This window comes from Lissotriton helveticus, chromosome 5_1, assembly GCF_964261635.1.
Source record: "Lissotriton helveticus chromosome 5_1, aLisHel1.1, whole genome shotgun sequence".
NCBI lineage: Eukaryota > Metazoa > Chordata > Amphibia > Caudata > Salamandridae > Lissotriton > Lissotriton helveticus.
The window spans coordinates 1,254,541,627-1,254,560,856 of record NC_136065.1 but is presented as its reverse complement, the minus strand read 5'-3'; the positions used below and the strand labels follow the sequence as shown (position 1 = coordinate 1,254,560,856).

The 19,230-nt window shown below is 44.8% G+C and overlaps 1 protein-coding gene across 3 annotated transcripts in view; it reads left to right on the top strand.

Moving 5' to 3' along the window:
- LOC144755269 (uncharacterized) overlaps positions 1-19,022 on the top strand; it is a 171,717-nt gene extending 152,695 nt beyond the window's left edge. For all 3 annotated transcript variants that reach the window (XM_078644034.1, XM_078644033.1, XM_078644035.1), the window contains one exon: positions 10,681-19,022. In XM_078644034.1, coding sequence (XP_078500160.1) covers positions 10,681-11,438 — 758 coding nt within the window. In that variant the 3' untranslated portion in view covers positions 11,439-19,022. The remainder of the gene's footprint in view (positions 1-10,680) is intronic.
- Positions 19,023-19,230: the final 208 nt, after the last annotated feature.

The window sequence follows — 19,230 nt, the reverse complement described above, 5'->3', positions numbered from 1 at the left end:
GCTCAGAAAATACAGCGTCCTGTAGGGATTCGGGGGCGTGCTCTCCCCTTCCCATTGGCTGGAAGGTAAAATTCCAGCCAATGGGAAGAGGAGAGGGCGGGACTTAAAAAAAGACCCGGAAACGCCCCCGAATCGCGTCAAGGCGGGCCCTCAACTCAGTGACGCCCCTCTCCTCCAATGGCTGGCCAGCATTTACGAGGCCAGCCAATGGAGAAGAGGGGCGTGTTCAGGCCCCCTACTAACAACAAAAGATTTCGGCTTACGCAGTGGGACGGTAGCCGAAACCTAAAAAAGGCAAAGAAAGGAGAAAAGGGAGAGGAACCGCAGGAAGGTGTGGATGGAGAGAAAAACAGTGAAGAATACAGCTCCCAAAGGGGTGGAGAAGAGGAAAGAGGACAGAATCGGATGCGTCTAAGGAGTAAGGAAGAGGGGGAGAGGTCAAGGCTCAAAGTGGAGGCCGGCATTGGCAAGGCCCGAAGGAGCCGCCCAAGAGGTCAAGCAAGTTACTCCGGGGAGGCTGGCCTTGTGCCACGAGAGAAGGTTACCAGGGGTTCGTCAAACAGCTGTAGAGCTCGCAGTCTAGGAGGCATCAAGCAAGAGTGTTTCGGTTTCAGTGAGGTGGGGTATAAGTGGGCACCAGATGCGGTCAAAACACGTGTCAGTGTGAGTCAGACGGGCCGTAAGCAGTTCTAGTGAAAGGACACCCACAGCCGGAGGACTCATGCAGCTATGGGCGGGGGTGGGGCTACTTCCAGCAAGAGGCAATGGACTGTCACGCTGCCCCCAATAGGTGCAGAATGAGATGCCAGTGTGCCACGGTCATGGCCTTCAGCGTGCCAGACGAATGCCCAGGAAAGCCAGGGACGGGGTAGCAGGGACCGGGAAATCCACCACCTCCTTGATATGGCTGAGGACCTCCTTCCAGACCACTGTGAGTTACGAGCAAGACCACCAAATGTGCAGGAAGTCCCCTCTATCAGCCTGGCACCACCAACAAATTGGAGGAGTGTTCTGGAACATCTGGCGGAGATGAGCAGAAGTATAATACCATCGAGTCATTAGTTTATAGGCAGATTTGCGCTGGGGAATGCTACGGTACACCTTGGGAATGTCCTTCCACAAGCGATCCCACTCCTCCGGGGAGATGTCAGCAGCCAGATCAGATGCCCAATGCGTTTGGTAGCCATGGAGCGGGAGTTGCTCAGAATGTTGAAGGACAGAGTAGGTTTTTGGAGATGAGGCCCCTAGACCCGTCTAATCGACGAACCAGTCTCGAAAGGGGTGAGCCACTGAGTCACCTCCTGGAAGTATGCTGGAGAGGACAGCCAATGACGCAGTTGACAGTACTGCAAACGCAACTTATCAGTAAGGTGAAAGAATCGTTTACACTGATCAAAGGGTCGAAGGGCAGAACACTGAAAGAAATCCTGCAGGTCCATGCCTCAAAGGCCTGAGGCTGAAGAGCTGGAGGGAACGCAGGATTGTGTGTCAGCGGGGTGTTGGGGGAGGGGAAGGTCAGGACTTGTATTTTCAGGTGTGGTATCATAAACATTTTCAGTTCAAGGAAGGCCAGCAGCATTTCCAGTTCGCTATGCTCACTTTTGGTCTCACCAGTGCCCCTCTGGTGTTCAAGAAATTGATAGCAGTTGTCAGTTCTTCTCTTTGTAGGTGGGGGTATCAGTATTACCATACCTCAATGACTGGCTGTTAAAGGCTGGCTTGTCGCAATTCGTTGTGGACTACCTCTGAATGACAACAAGCCTATTGACATACTTGGGGCTCTCTATCAATGAGCAGAAGGCTCACCTGACTCTTTCGCAGAAGCTTCTATTTATTGGTGCAATCCCAGACAGTGTGGAGTTCAGGGCTTTTCCTCTGCTTCAGCAAATCCTGGAAGTTTGGGCCATGATCCTGATGTTTACTGCTCAATCTTGGATCTTGGAGAGAGTAACTGTGAGGAGGGACCCAAGACTGCTGACCCAAACCCAGTTACCTACCAGGGATGGAAACAGGAAGCATAAGCACCACGATTCGGGGAACATAGGGGGATAACAAGGGTTAACCTGTTGTCCCGAACTCTCCCCTGCTGGAAGAAGGAAGTGGCTACCAGGAGGAGAACCAATCAGGGATGCCGGGAGGAGGAAAAAAGGCTGGCCCAGAAGACGCCGAGAAAAGTGAGGAAGGAGCCGGACGGTGGAACGAGGAAAGACGACAGCACGCTGAAGGAGAGATGGATCGTCAATGCCGGAGACGCCCAGGACGAAAGAGAAGAGTGGTGCGAAGATTGGTGGATCCCCTCTTTTCCCAGGAGGTGAGAGAAAGCTGCCACAACTCAGGAGAGTTGCAGTCAGGAAGGTGAGTAAACCGGGCCAGGCGGGTGGACCCTAAATCAAAGAGGAGGGTGCCTCGAGGGTGCAGGGAGTGTGAAACAGTAACAGTGAAGGTGCAAGGAGGGAAGCAAGGGGTAGTGGGAGCGTTCCCCTGCATGTGTGTAAACTGCATCTTGTCCTTCTTACGCCAGGTGACCCCCCTGCCTATTTGGTTGGTGTGTTCATTTCGCATTGTGCCAAGACGGTAACGCACCTAACTCACATGTGTGTGGGTCTAATTTAAGAAGCAGGTGTTCTATTGGTCAGATCACTCCTTAGAGACATATTGGCACTGAAGTAAGTGTACTAAGCTCTCTTCTAGGAGGTTAGACATACCCACAGTTTTGTGACATGGAGTTTGGTTGATCAATTTTCTACCTGTAGCAAGGTAGAGCCCTGAAAAGAAGTCAGGAAATAGACCAAGGTATTCCAGAATGTCTTTTTTTCGTTGTTCCTGATTTTTATTTGTTGCTGTTGTTCTTCCTTTTGGGCACTTGTTCATAGTGACAGATAGGAACTTGGTCAGTGCACATGTTCACAAAGCGCTAATGCCTTACCAGCCAGGTCAGACAGGAAGACCACTCCGTCCTGTAGGAACTTTTTATCTGAGTCCACTCTGCAGACCCTCCAATTGGGGAGGTACTGCTGTAGGGATCTATTCTAAGATGTTGAGACTGCAGTTAGAAGTATCCTTCCAGAGAACAAGTTACTTATTGTCAATAATGCTCTTCCTGGTGTATACTGCATCCAACTGCAGATTCCTTGCCCCCATTCCATCGTCACATTCTGTGGAGTGGCCTTTGCTAACAACTTAATAGGTCCCAAGTTAATATTCAGCCCACTTGTACCAACAATTGTTCATTCTTCACTTCTCAAGGCACAGAAAGGGAAAAGACAAGAAAGGGATGGCGGGGGCGAGGCTATGCCGTGGAGCGCAATGGCCGCATGTAGAGCAGCTACGCAATACCTCAATCCCCTCCTCGATATCCAAGTTACTTACCCACCACCCGAAGAGTGGGTGAAGCACCGAGGTGTCTAGAGGGGCAGTGGCCGAAGATTCCGGCTCCATCAACCCCGCAGACCGGCAGAAATCGACGTGACGCCATCAGGCCTGCCTGAGACTCGTGACTGGGACTTGCCGTGGTGAGAGTGTGGGCGTGGCGAAGTCTTTGATCCGGCTCCCGTCCGGCACAAGGCCGTGCTCAAGGCCATAGCTGCCAAGGTTTCAGATTGCCATGTGTGACATTTTAAAAATTTGAGTGAAATTATGAGTGACATTTCAACGACTATGAGTGACACTTTCTCGCGAGCAAAAATCATGCAATTAAGGCGAGGAAAACTTATAAATATCAGAAATTACAGCCAATTGAGCAACAAGAAACTCCAAGAACTTCTTGAAACTGTTGCAGAGCACCAGCAATGGAAGGAGACTCTGTCTCTGTGACTGAGTGTGTTTCTGGAAGGCCTCTACACAAATCAGAAAAAAAGACACTGATCATGTGAAGAACACTGAAGAGAGTGTAAATGTCCATGCACTGACCCGACTTCGGACTTGATGATAATACCCACTATTCACTGCCCTACATGACACTCAGAGCAGCTGCTAATGTGATAACACGTGCTGCAGAGGTATTAGGTAAAACTAAACCAGGACTAAAGGCAGCAGGCTCTCTGACTCCGGAAGGATGATCAGACAGAGCAGCCCTGCAGATCGATGCTTTTTAGTATGTGAAATTATTTTGTTTCACTGCATCATGACTCATGTTAGTAAAGGTCACGGTGGTGCTACGGCCAGGCAAGTAGAATACCTGACGCAGTGCTCTTTGTAGAAGGTCCACGGGGAATGGGATGTAATAATGCTGAAGGCTTAGTTCTTACCTCTCTGCGTAGGTGCTGCTGTGTGACAGTGTCTCACCTTCTGGCTGGCCTACCGGTATCCAATTTTTTTGAAAACTACTGTTCCTACATTCGCAGCCTAGGCTTTCTGCCTTTTTTTTTAAGAAACGCATGTCACGGGAGGCAAGCGGCTACAAAGAAGTTAACAGCTTTGAGCTCTTGCTGAGTGTCACTTTTCTCTTAACATACTGGTTGCTACCTCCTACATTTTGTTTGCTTTAGACACTTGCACCAGTGCCACCATTGCCTATGTAACGTTACGTTTGTTCTTGTGGAGTGTGTGCCATTTATTGCACTATTATAGGCTCTAACTTGTTACTGTGCGCGCTTTTAATTACTTGCACGCGTTGCATGCCACTTTTTCCTGTAATGCGTTTGTGCTACCTCTTGTATTTTGTTTGTTCACGATTGTCACTTTTAACACGTTTGCTCTTTGTGTAATAATTTGTTGCCTCATAACTTTCTCCTCATGTATCAGAACTGTCTGTCTGTTCGTATAATTCTCTGACACCCGGGTTAACTGTCCGCGTCACTGACGCTGCAAAGTGCATACATAAAAATAAATAAAAAAAACAGTGACACTGGCCGGCGTCGCGTGCGCAGCGTGGACACTGACTGACACTCACACTTACTTAGTTAGTGACCTGCTCAGCTGCTGCCCACCCAGCCACGATGTTGGCCACTCTGACGCTGCGGCCAGCTGTGCCTGCTTCATCCAGGCTGCTCTGTCCACTCCAGTCACGCCGACGGACATTCCTCCTGCCAGAGCTGTGCGTCTGTCGCCGGGGCTGTGCTGAGGAGCTGCCAGAGGTGGTCATGGTGCGGCCTGCAGCTGCAGTGTAAGCGGAGGCCGCGGCGCGCGGCCATCATGGCGCTTGAGAGTCTGAGACAGCGTCTCGTGCGCAGCCTGCACTCGCTAATCCCCCGCCGTTTCTGCACTTGACCCTACTCCTCCGGACGTGACGGCACTATAGCGGCCGGCACATCCGGATTTAATCCCGGCCCCCTCATGCGGCACACACGGTGATTGACAGCTCTGAGTATCGACTCAGAGGGCAGCCCGGCCCCCCTGCAGACTGTGAGGAGTCTGAGTAGCCGCGCTGGCGCCGCACCATGATTTGCGCATCTGTTTCCAGGTCAACAGAGCCTCAGTCGGACAGCAGGCAGCAGAGACTGAGATACATTGTAGCGCGCCGCTCTCAGAGCTGAGAGCTGCAGCAGAGTCTCAGTTAACTGTTTAGGCACTCGGCTGGCAGCACCTCTCTCAGTACACAGCAGAGAGAACCCGGGCACAGGAGTGCCGCTGGCGCGCCTGGCACAGGTCGAAAATGCATGACAATGCATTTCAGTGCGGTGATGCGGATGACCGAACTGAAATGCGTGAGCGTCACACCTGTTGCGTGACGCTTGGCAGGACTGCAAGGCCTGCATTGGCGCCGGAGGGCACCGGAAGAGAAGACGTGTTTGGAGTGCCCGACGCTTTAGGTGGGGCTGCTCGACAGTCATTGATGAGGATTCCGGCGGCCGTGAGGCACTGACTGCGCTGTGCGGCGCTGTAGAAACAGACCGATGGAGGCCCAAGTGATTCTGCCTCGGCCGCCGGAGCACCCGCCTCCGCTGCCGGAGCACCGGCATCGGCACACCCAGCAGGCACGGCATTGCCGCAACGAGAGTCCTCGCTAATATCCAGACACAGTGCTTGACGATTGGGCCCCCTCCACAGGCAAACCAGGGGTGAGTGCTGTGGCTGAGTGTGGTGGGGGCATCGGAGGCCCAAGGAGCACCACTACAGGAGTGGTGCGGTGCATATGAGACCCAGCTATAACAGATAATCTGGGGATTACCGGCCCACCGCTCTGGTCATTGCAGTATAGCTCGGCCCCCAGTATCGGCCCCGCAGCAGTGAACCACAAGCAGTCCTTAACTAATGGAGCCCTGGAGCCACTTGGCCAGTCATCAATAGAGTAAATTTACACGTAAGGAGTGCTGTGGAGTGATGGCGTTGGAAGTAGCCCTCACACTGGCATGGCTCCAGTCCATCACGGCTTAAAATCCCGGGCCCGGTGAGTATATTACCGCCTATCATCGCACTGTTCAAACTCTGCTATCTGACTTTGGCCTAGGAGCCTGTGAGTAGCTGCCACCTCTTGTGTTGCGGGGTGGATTGTATGGGGCACACATCAGCCTTCTACGGTGTCTGAACTGTATCCTGAGATCCCACTCAGCATGCCCTCCAGCTATCAGCCGCAGTGAACTTAACTGGGAACACTCCAGTTTGGAACGAGTGGTCATACGTGCAGTTCAGGAGTAGACCTACCAGTTAGAGAAATGTCTGGCCCGAAAAGCGCAACAGTTGCCCAGTAAACAAAACTTGATAAATTTGCATTGCCAAAACCAGTGGACTCTGAGCTTAACCCCAAGGGTAAAATGGCAGCAGGGCCAGAGAGCGAGCAACCTGAACTAACTCTTAAGGATGTGATGGAGGCTATTTCGGGGGTCCGGTCATCCATGGAACAAAGAATGGACACTAGCACTACAGAAGTCACTTTTATCAGGGCAGACGTGACAAAGATTAGCGAGAAGGTGAAGCAAATGGAGGTCGTTACTTCTAGTCTCCTGCGTGACACGTGGCAGTTGCAATAAGACGTCAAGGAACTCCAGGACTTACGTAAATTTGCAGAAGACAAGCTCGACAATTATGAAGGTCGCACCAGGAGGAACAATGTCCGAATTATTGGGGTGCCCGAGAAGGCGGAAGGGCCAGCAGCAGACCTATTCGTTGAGGACCTCATCCTCAATCACCTGCAACCGGAGGAACTCTCCAAGTTCTTAGTGGTAGAAAGGGCGCACAGAGCTCCCGGTGGACGGCCTGGTGCGGCTCCGCACCCCATACTGGCAAGACTGCTGAACTTCAGAGACAAGGACGTGATACTACAGAATGCCAGGGTTGCCCCCCCTCTTCGTTACCAGACATGTGCTTCTTCCCGGACTTCACCCTGAAGGTACTAAAACAACAGAGATCCTTTCTCGAAGTAAAGAAAAACTGCGAGACAAAGGCGTGAAGTAGGCCATGCTATTCCCAGCTTGGCTAAGGGTGGAGGCAGAGGGCAAAGCGCGGTTCTTTGAGCGCCCTGAAGAGGCTGCTGACTGGTTGGAGGGTTGGAGAGGGGCGAAAGACCATAGTGCTAGATGAGGGGAAGTCCGCCTCAAGTCCACAGTTGAAATGTTTTCTGTGATAGTAAGGTACTTTTGAACTCTCTTGTTGGACCTACTTGTGTATGCTTCCTCAGCTGGGGAGAACTGGAGGGGTTGATCTCCTAATGACCGTCCTGAACTGCAGCGCTAATTGTCCTTCGATAGGTGATGTAAGGCCCATCTCAGGGTGAGTTCATTGTAGTGCATAGGGGATGGTTGGGGTGGCGGAGCTATTCACCCCCACAGTTTACTTCTTTTAGTTAAATGTTTCGGTGACAGGCACTGTGCATAGTTTGTTGGACGGGCAGTTCGAAACCCAGAGTGCAGGGGAGCAGGGAGGGGGGGAGTTGGGTTGGGGGGGTTTGATTTATTTAAGTTCAGAGATGAAGACACTATCTCTCCGTAGACAACAGGAGGAATTAACGATTTGCATGTACATTGATGAATACGCAATGGGATAAAAGCATTCGACTCCTGACCTGGAATGTTAACGGTTTAGGGGACAAAGTGAAATGTTGCATAGTTTTACAGCATATCAAGCGGCACTCCCCAGACATAGTGTTCCTTCAGGAGTCCCATTTTGTTGGTAAGTCCTGTCTCGCAATGAATAGATGGGGTTACAGACCGGTGGCACATTTGGGCTTCACCACGGTGTCCAGCGGGGTGGGCATTATGCTTAAGAAGTCCCCCCCGCTGTCCATACAACATACTTGGACGGACGAAATGGGTCGGTATGCAGCCATCCCTGGGCAGTGGAAAGGAAAGACACTGACATTAATGTCCATATATGTTCCACCGGGCCTACTGGGTTGTACGTTTAAGGATCTAGAGGCTATCATGCTTTAGTTTCTAGAGTGAAATCTCATAGCAGGTGGAGACTTTAATGCAGTAATATCGGGAACACTTGACCGCCATCCCCCACAAAACATTGGCCCTTCACAACAATGGCTCCCTGAATTTGTGGAATCAATGGGCCTGACAGATGTGTGGAGCATTACACCCACAGAGTCTCCAATACACTTTTCACTCAAGGTCACATATAGTCTTTCCCGCATCGACTACCTCCTTGTCTGACCTCTCTCCCATCTGGGTGGAATCAATCCTAAACGAAAAAAGAGTTGGGACAATCGCTCTGACTAATCCTTGGTACCTTCGGGAAACCCAGTGGTCAAGAAAGCTCTGCTTCACGCCATGGATCGCTATTTCGTGGAAAAAGAAAAAAAGAAAAGGATTGCGCTTTATATGCGGTTCCGCTTTCACTTCCAGGGTTTGTGTGGAGTCAGCGCTGTGCTAGCTTACGGTACACAGGAGCTTTGCGAAGGAGAAAGTCAGTCCAGATGCAGTCTGGCTCCTGGGGAGTATTCTAAGGTGAGGAATCTGCAGTTAGCTAGCGGATGCATCAGAAAAATAGTGACCAAAGTAATTTGTTTACCATGGCTGTATGGGTGTGCGCTTGCACAGCAGCCACCTTGTAACGTGTTCAAATTTTTATTTTTAGAAGACATATTACAAGGTGGCTGTCTTGTGTACCCACTCATCTATTTTGTGACTTTTTTTCCTAAAAATAAATCAAAACATGTTATAATAATAGCCACTGTTCCTGTGAGTGCATGTACGGTAACCGATGTGTTTTAGTTCATTTTAAAACAGCATATTGCAAGATGGTTACAGTGTATGCTTGTGTGTGCATCCAGGCTTCTGTGTGAAACACATTAGAAGATGTCTTCCTTATGGACGCCTGCATGGCAACCATCCTTGTGTGCCTAAATTGTTTTCCGTGACAGTAATTCAAAATTGATAGTACAGCTAGTTATTAGTTCCTCAAGAGACACATATTGTGCCTAATTATTAGCCAATTTTTGAAATATTAACTAAGCTTTATATAATTTCTAACTTTAGCTTTTTCTAATTGTTTAAATATTCCACCATTAGTATCTTGTTATGTTACTGGAATTCACTCTGGAATGATGCACCGACACATACACCCCATTTATGGTACATTTCACATGTATCTCGCCAGAGTGACCAATTGTAAGCTTATGATTCTCCCTAAGATAAGGGACTTCCCAAATATGCATAAGCTTTTAATTTGTTAGAATCAAACTTGTTCACTTGTTTAAAATATCTTATTCTTTGTCTTTGTGATACAGCCCTCTCTTAATAAAACAGTTTCTAAGAAATAGAAAAGTATAAAGTTCACCAAACACATGAATTATTTATCGGTTCATAGTCATTAAAAATGGATCATAAATGCCCTTTTGAGGAAGGCCCACAAGGACCCCGCAAAACAGGCATTTTCAGTTAAGCTACCTTCTGTCAAGAAATGTTAAACAAAAAAATACAAGGCATGGGACCTTTTCCATCTATGCAGCCAGTCAGTGGAACAACATTCCTTTATCTGCCAGGACCTCCACAATCCTGATGCAATTCAGAAAAAGGTTGAAGACACCTTTTTAAAGAACACTACATCACGCTGCAGTACCTTTTCACAAACCAGATACCTCTCACTGGAGTCACTTAACTGTATGCATACCTTTCACCCTGTACAGTGCTGCATTGCCTTTGGCTAGTTGTGTGCCAAAGAAATACCACATACATAAGTACTTACAAACATATCCATATACCACTTATGGTATTTGGGAGCTCGCCAGCATAGGGGAGTGTACCTGCACGGCCATGTGGGAAAAGATTCAGTGATTAACTTAATTAAGATGCTACATGTGAGAACGCATGAGTAACTTCATCACATCCACTGATTGACTCTGTGCACACTGTCATCATCAAACTTTGTATATGGCTTCTTATAGGGCACTTGTGGCCCAGCATAATGGCGTGTTGTTCTACTGAAAGCCCCCTTTCACCTATACACATAACCACGTTCTTTGTGATTAAACATATGTCAGTTTCAAAGAAACTAGTGGGTTACATCCCATGACCTTTCCTCTTTCCAACATCCTTCAACTGATTTTTCTTTGGTACAATACTACCATGTTCCATCCATTGCTCAGGGGTAGGGATGGAGTCTTATGTTCTTTTGTTGATCAGCCTAGAGTAAGGACCAGTGTTCTAACCCATGAGGGTGGAGCACACATAGTTCATAGCAGTGTACTTCTTCATGGCAAGGCAGAACATTAATATCTAACAGATCCTAACATGATGTCACATTATTGAAAGTTGCACATGTAAAAAGCTAACTATGTATTTAATTATGATCTAACAGATGCTGGAAGCGTGAACATAAATAAGAGCTTTGGACAATCAGTCAAATGTGATGACAAGTCAGCTCCATGCAAATCTTCGACGGGAAAGGTCAAAGCAAAGTTGATCTACAACCTTGTTGAGAAATCACATTATACAAGACAAATATGGTCAGGAAATTACCAGGATCCCAGCAGAGGTAAAAGTAAACGAAGACATGGTCAGAGTGGCTTTTATCATCCTGCACCCTCAATATCTTATCACCGAACACCAAACCTACAGAGAACAGGCCCGTTCAACGAATGTCAGAGCGTAATGGCGAATTTGAACATTATGGCACAGGACGCGAACACACTACAGTACTGGCGTATAGATGCTGGCAATGAGAAGCCCTTTCTTCCATATGAAAGTCCTATTGAACATCAGAGACCACCTACAGAAAATGTAAGAGATGCATACTTTGAGCAGGAGAAAAACATTTCTGCAGTATCAAAACCTCTTGAACTTGAAAGAACACATAACCAAGAAAGGCCATATTCTTGTACTGTGTGTGGGAAAAGCTTTAATAACAAACAAATCTATTTACGACACCAGAAAATACATACAGGAGAGAGGCCCTATAAGTGTACTGTATGTGGAAACAGCTTCAGGCTAAAGGAGTTTCTTAATCAGCACCTAAGTATACATACAGGAGAGAGACCATATGGATGTGCTGTGTGTGGAAAAAGCTTCAGTCGAAAAGGAACACTTGCTAGACACCAAACTATACATAAGAAATAGAGCATTTTTTATTCATAGTCTTGTCATAGGTAAACCCAAAGGTATTGAATGTAAGTCCATGCTCATAAGCCCAGTTAATATGAAAACATTAGGCCATATCAAGATCACAGAACGGAAAAGGTGTGCACCATTTTGAGAAATGTATTATATTACCAGGTCTACCACCTCGGATTAAAGTTCCCTCCTAGCAACATTCAAGTACCCCTATCTTTATGTGGTATTGCACAATAGAGAATCAAAAATACAAAAATACATCCATCAACAAAAATTACATGAACATTTATCCTAGAGTGCGAGTCTCAGTTTATGCCTTCTGGTTCTCATTTTGAAAATTACAAGAATGAAATATGAGTTTTTTGCTGACTCATGGTCATGACCCCCTAGACACGTTTAGGGAATAGAGAGACTAGTCAAGATTCAGAGAAAATGTGTTACAAATCGAGCACAGCCATGAGTGTAGTAACTTTACATGGTGTGACGTGCAAAACATCAGCCATAATGGTATTTTAAACATTTAGAGGCATCTTATGTTTAAATAACCTATGATAAGAGACCTCCTAAGACAATACCGCTCTCCATAACTTCAGCTTAAATTCTGTTTTACAGGATTCAGTGTTCAGGTAGGTTAACTGGTAGTTGTTAGGTAACTGGGAATGGCACAGGTTTTGCTAAGCCCTTCTAAAAAACAAGTTTGGTGCTACCGAGTTGTCAAGAGATAATCACTGAATATGCATAGATATATATGGCACAACTTAATACAAATGTGTGTACTTTCCAAAATGTGTCGATTGACATCTTTGCAGTATGAATTTAATTTGACCAAATCTTGTCCATGTACCAATTTTATATTGTATATCTTTGTCAACCTGAAAATGAACCTTCAAGGAAGAAAAATGAAATCAGAAGAACACGTCGACAGGTGGCTGATCCTGAGGTTTCCATCGACTTTCCATGTAGACTTTCTTTGAAAGAAGAAAGCTCTAGATATATATTGAAAGAATGGAACCATGATACAGCAGTTGGGCTGGCAAACTGGTTTTAGGGGGTTAAAGCATGACTGATGATGTGCAAACTGCAACAGAATGAACCTGAGCACGAGCAGGCTTGAAACCTAGCCCACTGAGGTAATTGTGATGAACATTTTCCTTTGTATAGACTTTTCTTGAAGACATAGTAAGTCTAGACTCTTCTTACACGATATTGCTTGGCTATGCCTACTGTTAGTAGACAAGGGCATGTGCAGCTGTACAGTGACAAGAAAATCAATGCTTGAACACATGCAGATAATCTTAAACAGAGAACTGTGCTTCCACATTCACAATTTCTGTTGTGAAGTTAAGATGGCACAAAGCCTGTAGGCATGCCAGTGAATAGACACCTGTGAGCTCCATATTTCCCTCTTGAGTCAACAGAATGTGGGATACTTGCATTTCCAAAGATCTTTCTCTTGCCCCATGAATATCTTCAGGCTTGTTTGCTTCTTGTGTTTCCAAGGCAATGTTATGTTGATTATTTTATAGAGCACGGCATATACCCGAAGGGTGTCCTGGTGCTAAAGCAAAAGATTCCCAACAATAGACATGGCTACAATCAGAGCCTGGAGCGACTAAAAGTTCTTGTCACTACAGAGATACTTTTATCAAAAAAGGCATAATGCATACCACTTGACACCGAAGAGGCAAGTTTTTAGAGCTTTCCTGAATTGAAGTAAAGAGGCAATTTTCCGCAGATGAGCAGGAAGTTCATTCCACAGTTTTGCTGTTGTGCAGCTGGAGAAAGCCTTGCCTCTTTTACAGCATTGAGTGACCTGCGGTACAACCGGCATATGTGTGTCAAATGAGGGAAGCAAACTACAGGATGCCTCTTGAATTTATTAGCCAGATAGACCTGGTGGCTTATTGCACGAACTGCTTTGTATAGGAGGCAGTTATTTAAGCCTCACTTGCTTTTCAACTGCAAGCCATTGCAGATGTTTTGTGGCCTCTGAAGAGGATCACTAATGAGGAAGGCCAGGTAACATCTTGGCAGCTGCATTCTGAATGCCTTGCGATTCCCATAGCAGACCCTTGCCTGCCCCCAAATTGCAGTAATCCAAGCACCTGTGAATAGTTGCCTGGATAGCCACCTGATCGACCTACTTATGTAGGAAGAGAAGGATTTTCTTCAAGACCTAAAGTAAAAAAGTACAAGTTGAAACTACATGATTGGCCTGAGCCTTCAACGTGAGGTTGGTTTCAAGAGAGATGCGTAGATTCTTTACAACCTTTACAGCATCAGTGTGTACTGTCCAGTAGTTTCCTTAATCAGCTCAAGCCCCCAATAGAATTCTGAAACAAGACTAACAGCAAAAAATAACTTATGGCAGCATAACCATATTTATGGGAATGGAGGCTTGACAGATTTGTCAAGGAAATTGGATCAACTTCTTAAAGCAAAACGGTGTGATGCTTTTGTTTCATGAAAGTTTTATCTGAATACAATGTTTCACTATAGTGAATGTGTGTCTGTGGCTGTTTTTTTCTTTGATTACTGCTTAGACTTAATTTGCACTGTGTACTTGTTGAGTCCAATCAGAATTGTTGATGTGATATCAAAAGACCTATTGATGTTTTCCTGACTGTAATAAGCCTAAAAGAAGATGTATTACATATGGTTAAAAAGGTAGGAGATTATTGTTGTTCAACACATGTAGAGAATACTTTCAACATTCCTGGAAAACAACATCTTCACATCCATGCAGTTGCCACTATTTGATGCCCTTAAGAGATTAACTTGTGAACAATGCGCATATGTTGGATTGTGAAGGGAAGTTTTCTTTTGCTTAAAAGACATTTTTAATCCTTAACAAAAATAATTTTACAATGTACAACTAAGATAGCGTATAAAAAATATCTTCATCAGGCATTGTCTATTGCCAAAGTCGAACATTAGTTTTAAGGTGAGGAATTATTTTACAGAACCCCAAGAAGGAAAACCAGAAACTGCTAGAAGCAAGAGGCAGGTCTTAAAACGACTTAAATGTTCAAGGTTTATTAACTGTGCTTAGAAACCAGAAGTTCATTGAGTATTGTTTTAAAGTCACATGGAAGGTAATATTTAATAGCACGGGTAGGATTTTCTTTATTAGCTATGTTATTCTGAATTTTTGGTTAAAATTGTGCAATACGTTTATTGAAAACCTCATATTTTAAAATAGCTAAATGCGAGCTTTAACCACTGTAGTAAGACAGTGCTCATGTTTCATAGCTTTTTAAAAGATTCATAGGGATGGTTTAACTGTACTAGATCAAGCTATAGCTCATATTTTCGTAGCTTTTTCAGACAAATCATCGGGATGGTTTAAAAATGCTAAAATATTGGAAAACATCTTGTAAATCTGTCAGAAGTAGCAAATTCTTATTATCTCTGAGTACCGCCATGTTAAGTAGTGGTGCTAGCACATTACTGCTGGGGCCACTCTCTCCTCAGTGCACTTAGCTCCTGATTGGAAAGAGACAACGTGGAGGATGACTTTAGAGTCTATGAAGTCCCCAAAGGAGTGAGGATATGCCAACATTACATTTGTTATATGGACCCTCCAAAGATTAACCAAAGCAACATTTATAATCTACAATGAATTAAAGAGGTGTCCATCAGTTCCTCTGCATAGGCCTTTATTTTACCCTGAGCCAAACATCTAAAGATACAGGCACAGTCGGTGGTAGTTTGGGGGCTAAATGCTACCCCTGAGATATGTGTGTGTTCTATGAGCATTAATAATTGGTGGATGCTGAAGGGAGATGTGTTTGCAGGCACATTGTAGGAGAGAGGCAGTGTGGGGTACGCTGAGCATGAGCTAGATCTTCTTTCATCTGTTGTGTTTCCCTACTTCACAGGGGACTATAAATATTTTATTTCCCTTGTAATAAAGGTGTTTCTTCTGGCATGTTGTTCCCAGAATGTGAACCATGCGCCTCCTTTCGGTCATAAAGGACTAACAGTACCACACCACCTTTTTCTCTCCAGATAAGAGACCTGGACGAGAAGGAAAACGGTCTACTGAAGTCCAGTAACAGGCTTTAAAGCCCCATTTGAAATAACACTTTGCTGTCAACCAGGACTCGCAGAGTTCTTGGTTTCGAGGCATATGCTCTATTCTCTAGGAATTGCATTTTTCCCCTACGTGGCATATTGTGGTCACAGCACAATTATGAAACACCTAAATGTTCTGTATCTACTTAATTTTCCACAATTCTTTCTGTAATGACTACATTCTTTGTAGTCCCCTTTGCTTCATATTCTACACCACTCATTTGGGTCTGCAGCCCCTTGTTTATTGACAAAGGAAGCCAGAAACACTGTTGCATCGATTCTTCAGAGTCACAGAACTGTGCTTGAGATCATAGAACCTTAATAGTGATCCTGCCACCTGAGTACCCATGAGCCCGGGACCGAATAGCTGTATTGTGTCACTTGCCCTCCTACTCACTCCCAGAGGAACAAGTGGTTAGACACCTTAGAGCACAACATTCCCGACCCTCTCAGAAATCGCAGTTGCAGGACACACCCTTTCGCTCTTACACTCGTACTAGTCCACAATAAGTTCTGACAAACATGAGAAAGTTTAAAATGTTTATTTTAACTATCGTGCTCTAATATGTAGTAAATGTGCCACAATAAAAAAGAAAATGCCCAATACAAATACGATCAGCATAATAAGTAGTCCTTAAATCATAAAAGGAGCTGTCATTCTATAAGACAGGGTAGCCTAACTCCCCTCCCCTTCAACAAAAGCAAAATTATTATACATCAGAAGATCTCTGGGTGTTAGCAGCAGACCTCGTACCTTAGCATACACAGATGAAAGTACTACATGTCAGGTGTAGCCACGATCTCTTCCCTGGAAAGATCCCTCTCTAAGTGTGTTATTACCTATCCATGCATACCTATATGATAAAAGTACGTGTTTCCAAACCACAGCTACACTTGCCTCTTTTGTCTAAACCAAATAACAAGGGGAATTGTTGTTTGACCTTGTCTACAGTGTTCAGACTAAATTCAATGAAAAAACAGAACGCAAAAACAACCTCAGGTTCTGTGTGAAAGTACAGTGTGGCACAAAGCAAAATGATGTTTGTATAGTAATGTGCACAAAGCAGAGGGCAGTCTGCAACGTGCTCATGCTAACATAGGGAACATGACAATGGCCTGCACTGATCATATGACACCCTCCCCTTGCGCAAGATGGTAGCACCAAAATGGCAAGAGGAATCTGGTGATAAGCAGAACCAAAGCATATAAAAAATATTGTAGTCAGTGTTTTAGACAAGGGCTATGGTCAATAGAAGGCACCAACATGCTCCTCATATCCAGTTGACGACAAGACCATCCAAGGACAACCTGTGTTGATTTTGATGAAACTGAGACCCAGAAGATGCTGCAAAGTTGCACAGGGATCATCTCTAACCACTGGCCACAACGCTGGGTTGTACACAAGTTTCATACCCAAGGAACAGTCCTGGTTATAGGCCACTAAGGGACCCATCAACAATTTGAAATTCAGCGCAGAGCGAGGTGGTGTAGCCAGGCAAATATCCAAGGTCCATTGAAAAGTGCACGGAGGCAATGAAACACAGGTTGCACACAGGTAAAGAAGGCATATCGGAAGGTTAGTCATAATTCGGCACCAAAGATTCAAAGAGAACCATTCTAAAAAGTTGCTCACGGTATAGCTGTAGCAATAAATGGAGCAGCCTTTGTGGAATATCAGGGGACAGCACAATGCTGCCGCAAATTAAGATGAGCATCAATGGGAACCCATCAAACACGCTGGAAAAAATATAATGTATAAAAGCTGGAATTACTCTAAAAATAGTCTGAAAAGATATCACAAAGCAGGAGCCCACAAGTTAAAAAAAAATTGCAAGTCCCAGGGTATCGGATGCTTTGAATATTTGATGTTTCAATTCCCCGAAATGTAGTGGGAGATTTCTGTTTAACAAAGACTGTATTTCACTAAATGTTCTTGCCACCTGCAACCCGAAGGTCTCACGTGCTGAAGTGAGAGCCTCGTCTTCTTGAATCAATAGCGCTTTCAGTCTGTTAGCTTATTGTAATCTGTTTTCAGGGTTGGAATGGAAGGCCACAACAAACTATCCACACTCCCATGTGGATGAAAAAATAGGATGTTGTTGCAAGAAGTAACTAACTGGAAAACAGACACCACATATGGGATTCCCACCCATAGACCACAACAGTCCTGATTATTAAGAACGAGATAGCTTCCATTGGATAGCAATATGAGAGTGGGACTAATTGCGGGAACAGGAGTTCCTCTTCAATATCAAGCAGATTAGGAGCAGAAACGCCATGTATTTGAACTTGTTGACACACAAGGGAATGACCGGCAGTAGAATCACACCCTTACCCTGTTCAAAAAACTTCTTTTATCAGCTGGTTGACAACCATTTGTAAAGGGCACCCAAGGGGTTCATATCTACCTACTGGGAAGTGTTTCATGCAGGCAGTGAACTGAAACATCGAGATTGGCAATGAGATAACCCCATGTATTGACCACACAGCAGAATAGTTTCCGCCACAGTGAATGGAAGTTGTTCAAGTTTCTCTATATGAAACAGTGTAACTAGCGTATTTTGTAGGCATTAATTGCTGTTTGCGTGTTAAATAAAATGGTAAGAACAAAGCTCTACTATTTAGGTAATGCCAAGGAATGTGCCAATTTTTAAGTGTTTGCAGTGTCCAACCAAATGTCATAACTGATCTAAGTTGATTCTGACTATGATACAAGGTAGACACTTCATTTTGTACAATATCAATCACAGAGGACACAATATTATCTCAAGTATAAATACGAGATGATAAGGTATTAATGCTGTTGTCAACAACAGCAACCATTTTGTCTAAATTATCCTCATCAATTTGGCGTAAACGTACTGCAGCCACAATTTGTGACAGTTTCCAAAATTCATATTTCGCAGCATAAACAATACGCTTCAAACAAGGGGCTTTTGGATCTAAAAGGAAGTCTGATAAGTTTATATAATCCGTTAGGAGAGAAAAATGTTGTTTCACGGCAGCCAATGTGGAATGATCTAACCATTGTTGACATAATTTACCTACGGATTAAGTAGTAACAATGTTGGAATGTGGTGTTTGTGGGTAACGTGGATCAGGTCTATTTAATATGAACCCAGAGGTAGAACTCACAAAACGAGAATGACAAACAATGGTGTCTGTTGGCCATAATGCCCACGCAGTTGGAATTATCATAGAAGTATTAAATGTACTGTTTTGTATCATACTATTTTATTGACCTTCAGTATAATTTGTGTAAGACTACCAATTGTCAAAAAGGGCTAAAGATGGAATAATGGGAGTATTGAATTCCTTAATCTTAGCTAACCTCAGACAAGTGTCATTAAGAAAAATTATTTGCATCAGTATCAGAAATGCACAGACTACAGATTCTGTTCCTTGTACATGCCAGGACTTAGTGCCCCACACCAATTTCAAGCCAATATTGTCCTTCCAGTAATCATATCCTTTCAGGGCTAGGTTATCAATAAAAAAGGATGCATAAATCAATTTTGTCTTGAGTCCGCATTTATTTTTTCAAAATTGTGGGAACCAATTTAAAATAGTATGATATAGGGTCCGAAAGGTCATAACCGGTGAAATAGGTGAACTTCATCTTTTGTGTATTGAAACTATCCTGTGATGGAGTTGGGCATTGTTCCCATTGTGTATGATTAAATTGGGAACGCTGGCCCTTAGCTGTTAAAAAATGGTGCCC